The 4,324-nt window shown below is 42.8% G+C and overlaps 1 protein-coding gene and 1 pseudogene across 1 annotated transcript; both read right to left on the bottom strand.

Annotated features, from left to right (window-relative positions):
* Positions 1–537: 537 nt before the first annotated feature.
* On the bottom strand, positions 538–1,399 carry LOC125125429 (survival of motor neuron protein-like; annotated as a pseudogene).
* Positions 1,400–2,033: 634 nt separating this feature from the next.
* Positions 2,034–2,957, bottom strand: LOC125125427 (olfactory receptor 2M3-like). Its single transcript, XM_047776421.1, has one exon. It carries the CDS (start codon positions 2,955–2,957, stop codon positions 2,034–2,036), a length of 924 nt encoding a protein of 307 aa, XP_047632377.1.
* Between the last annotated feature and the right edge of the window lie 1,367 nt (positions 2,958–4,324).

The raw sequence follows: 4,324 nt of genomic DNA, 5'->3' as shown, positions 1-4,324 counted from the left end.
CCTGATAGAAGCCAATTCCTGCTGGAGTCTAATCTTTACATCACTCACATTCTGCCTTTGGTCTCAATGATCAAGAATTAATAGGATCCCCAAATTCTCTGATTGAATGGAGTGATACATTTTTGTCTTCTGTTCCTTCTGCAGTGTTGTACTGTAAAGACTGTAAAAATGTTCTGGCTGTTTTTCTTTGAGATATTATACTTTTTAAAAAATTATTTATTTTAAAGACATTAATAAAAGCTTAACCTACTAAGAAAGTTACAATATACAAATGTGCTAAGCCTCAATTTTGACAAATTCAATTTTGAGTTTCTTTTAATTACTCATATTTACATTGTTCAGTTATTCAAACTGATTATTCCCTCAAAACATTTAACTGGTTATTTAAGCAAGAGTCACATGCAATGAGAGCAAATGAAGATGACATGCACCCACCCAAATGTTCATGAAGAAAATGATAAAACTTTTGTTCACATTGACTGGGGAACATCAAAAATACCACTCTCCTTGGAAGAGAATTGTACCTATTATAGAACACTGTATGATTTACTCCTTAATTGAAATGTGAGCACCTTCCTTCTTTTTGATTTTGTTTGAAACCCATATAGTAACCAGTATGATAGCTATTCATGTACTGAGAGATTAACATACTTCCCAAAGCATCAGCATCATCCAGAGAATCTGGTCATATAGGAGGTGTGTGGGGGAATTATTGGTGGTCCAGAAGGAAATGGAGGCAGCCAGCATAACAGGAAGTGTGGCGGTGTTGGCAGCAGCAGTGGTGGTGGTGGGCCATTGAATTTTAGACCTGGCTTTCTTGGTCCAAGACCTGCTCCTGGCATAGGGGGTGGTGGAAGGAGAAAAGAGTTCCATGGAGCAGCTTTTGACTTTATGTTACTTGACTTATTTCCAGGAGATCTGGATGAGCTCTCACTTTCATCTGTGGAAATTTGACTTTCATTTTCATTCTCCAGAGCATTCTCTTCTATATTGTTAGCTACATCCGAGGTGGGGAAAGTAAATCAGACAGATTTTGCTTTTCTCTATTTCCATATCCATTGTAAAACGCATACAGGTTTCTCTCTTAAAATCAATCAAAGCAATGGTAGCTGGGTAAATGCAGCCATCTTCTAACCAAATGGCAGAACATCTGTCACCAAACTTCCACTGCTTCAAGGGAGCTATGGTATTATTTTTTTGGCTTTTATTCTTCTTAGCAGGTTATCTTTTAGGTGTGCCTTTTGGTTTATCTGAAGCTTCAGAAATGTCACTATTCTTTAGAGTGTACTGGCCTGTGCCATGCCAGAACAGCACCGGAGTCCTCCGAATCAGGACCCCTTCAGCTGCCACCACCACCGCCCATTGCTATGGTGCGCCTACTGGAGGGTGCACGGCATGGGCTCTGAGATATTATAGTTTAACATTTATATTTAATGTACAATTTGAAAAAGGCACAAAACTCCTTACATTGTTTAATAATGCAAGATACATGGAAATGGAGTTTGTGTTACAGTAAGCAACTAGTAGTTAATGTCAGGAAATGTTAGACTTACTTTCCTGGTAGTGATGATGGCACAAAGGATAAAGCGAAGCCCAAAGAATGAAGTAACCTTCTCCAAAGTCACACAGATCTTATATGTCAGGCTCCAGTTCTGACCTTTGTACCACATTTCACTGGGAAAATGAGTTTTGAATCACTTCCCCTTCCTTACTCACATTTACCATACGATTCAAGAGAAAGAATGCCCCAGAAACTCTGGGGAAAGGGCAAATAATGTATTTTGGGGCCTTCACTGGTTGGAAATAGGGGTGCTCATTGGAGAAGAGATTCATCATGAAACCAATCACTTATCATCTGCTACCCTGACATCTTCCACGGCAAATGTCTTCAGATTGGTGATAGATTTCCCCAACCAGCTAGAGGGGTTCCATGAGCAGAGAGGAGGAAGATGAGCCGCAGGAGAACCTAATCTTTCAGCAGGAGAAGCAGAACGAGAGAGGAAGCCCCAGAAGTGTGGGCATGTCTACATTCCTCATCGGCCCAGCACTTTCTTCAGGGCCCTCATAACATCTCTGTTTCTTAGGCTGTAAATGAGTGGGTTGAGCATTGGAGTGAGGACAGTGTAGAAGATGGAGGTGGCTCGGTCTCCTGCTGGTGTCCTAGCAGAGGCTCTCTGCATGTAGCTAAATATGGCTCCTCCATAGTAAAGACCCACCACAGCCAGGTGGGTGGAGCAAGTGGTCAGAGCCTTCTGTTTCCCCTCAGTGGAAGGCATCCTCATCACAGCCATGAGGATCCAGGCGTAGGAAGCCACAATGACCCCCAGTGGCAGCAGCAGCATGACCACGCAGCAAGCATAGATGAGGTCCTCAAAGAGCAACGTGTCGGCACAAGAGAGCCGCAGCAGGGCAGGGACCTCACAGAAGAAGTGGTCCACCTGGAGAGAGCTGCAGTATGGGAAACTGAAGACCACACCCACGTCAATCATGCTGTCGGCCACTCCACCCATCCAGGATGCCAAGGCCATCAGACGGCAGGCCTTCCAGTTCATGAGCACAGGGTACATCAGTGGGTGGCACACCGCAACATACCTGTCATGGGCCATGACTGCCAAGAGGAAGCACTCAGCTCCTCCCACCATGACCACTAAGAAGACCTGAGTGGCACATCCACCCCAAGAGATGAACTTACTGCCCAAGAGGAAGTTGGCTGCCATCCTGGGCACCACGGTGCCCATCATGGTCAGGTCCATGATGGAGAGCTGGCTGAGAAAAAAGTACATTGGGGTGTGCAGGCGCCTGTCGGCCTGGATGAGTAGTAGGAAGAGGATGTTGCCAGTCAGGGCAGTAGCAGAGGCCAGTAGGACAAGGGAGAAAAGGAAGAATTCATAGGGTGAGTAGCTGAACAGACCCAAAAGGATGAAATCTGATAGGGAGGTGTGGTTCCAGATGCCCATTGCTTTGATCCTGAGAAAAAAATAAATGAGCAAGCATAAAAACAAAATGACTTACCTGGCATCTCCATCATACATGGAAACTACCTCCTGTTTCTTCTAAGGGATACTGCCCAGCCTTTGTCTTAGCCCCAGTCTTTCCTCCTGCAGTGAAAATCCATTTCCTCTCAGTTGCCCTCAATGCTTGCAAAACAAGTTTTGATCTGTACTTCCTTTGAAAGACTAGTGAACAGTGCTCCTCCCCCCCCCCCGGGCGCCCCAGAGAAGGAGCCTGCGTAGTGCAAGGAAAGAGAGAAGGGGTTTTAAAATGAATTGCTGGAAAGAAAGAAAGAAAGAAAGAAAGAAAGAAAGAAAGAAAGAAAGAAAGAAAGAAAAAGAAAAGAAAACAAAAGATTGAAAGGGTGTATCAGGTATATAGATAAATATATTAAAAATGTGAAACTTAAATTATCCCCCTCCCCATTTTCTTAGAGACTTTGACATACAATTTGTAAGGTATTTGTCTCTGAAATATATGCAAACTTTTTAAAAGTAAAATAACCTTCTAGTAAGCTTTCCAACCCAGGAATATCTTTCTCAAAGACTTGAGATCCATCTTTTTAAATGATAATCTTCAAGGAAGCTAAAGCCCCTACTTCCCCAGCTCTGTGGAAGGACAGGAACTTAACTTCAGCAGATATCTTGCTGCAGATTGCAGAACTATCTCTGGTCATAGAACGAGGGACATTTGTAATTCCTTTGGATAAAACCATTTAATTAAAATAGTCATTCCAATTACCACATGAATCTAGGATGAGCCCTGTGAGATAAATGGTGCTGTCAAGTCCTTTCACTTGGGGACAAATTATTGTTTATTTTGAGAGCATGTGTGTAATGGGTGGTCACTGCCTGGCTCTACAAAAGAGTGATATTCCTTCTTTCTTTGCAATCTCATAGCAGATTACTTGTGATGTACATCACATTCTTGTTTAATGATTATTCAAAAATAAAACTGTTTTCTTTTTCCTTTGTGGGGAGGTTTTCAGGGTGGAGAGGAGATTTTGTTTTTATTATATTTCTAGAGTCATAAAATCATGGCATCAGAGGCAGAAATCCTAGGATATAGATAGCTAGTGACAGAGATGTGCCAGCAAATAGAGCCAGAGGAGCTCAGAGACGTAGATTTAAGATCAGCACAGGCAGGAATACCACAGAGACATGGGCATACATACATACCACATGGATGGCAAGGGCCCAGAACCTTTTCCTGCTGACTTTGGAACTCAGTCTGGAGACTGGAGAACAAATGAGCAATCATAAATTTTTGCCTAAGAACTTATGATTACCATCTTTCTGGCGTCTGATGCTGACAACCTTTGTCACTTGACAGC

This window comes from Phacochoerus africanus, chromosome 4 (genome assembly GCF_016906955.1).
Source record: "Phacochoerus africanus isolate WHEZ1 chromosome 4, ROS_Pafr_v1, whole genome shotgun sequence".
NCBI classification, from domain to species: Eukaryota; Metazoa; Chordata; class Mammalia; order Artiodactyla; family Suidae; genus Phacochoerus; species Phacochoerus africanus.
This window is presented reverse-complemented; position numbering and strand designations above follow the sequence as displayed.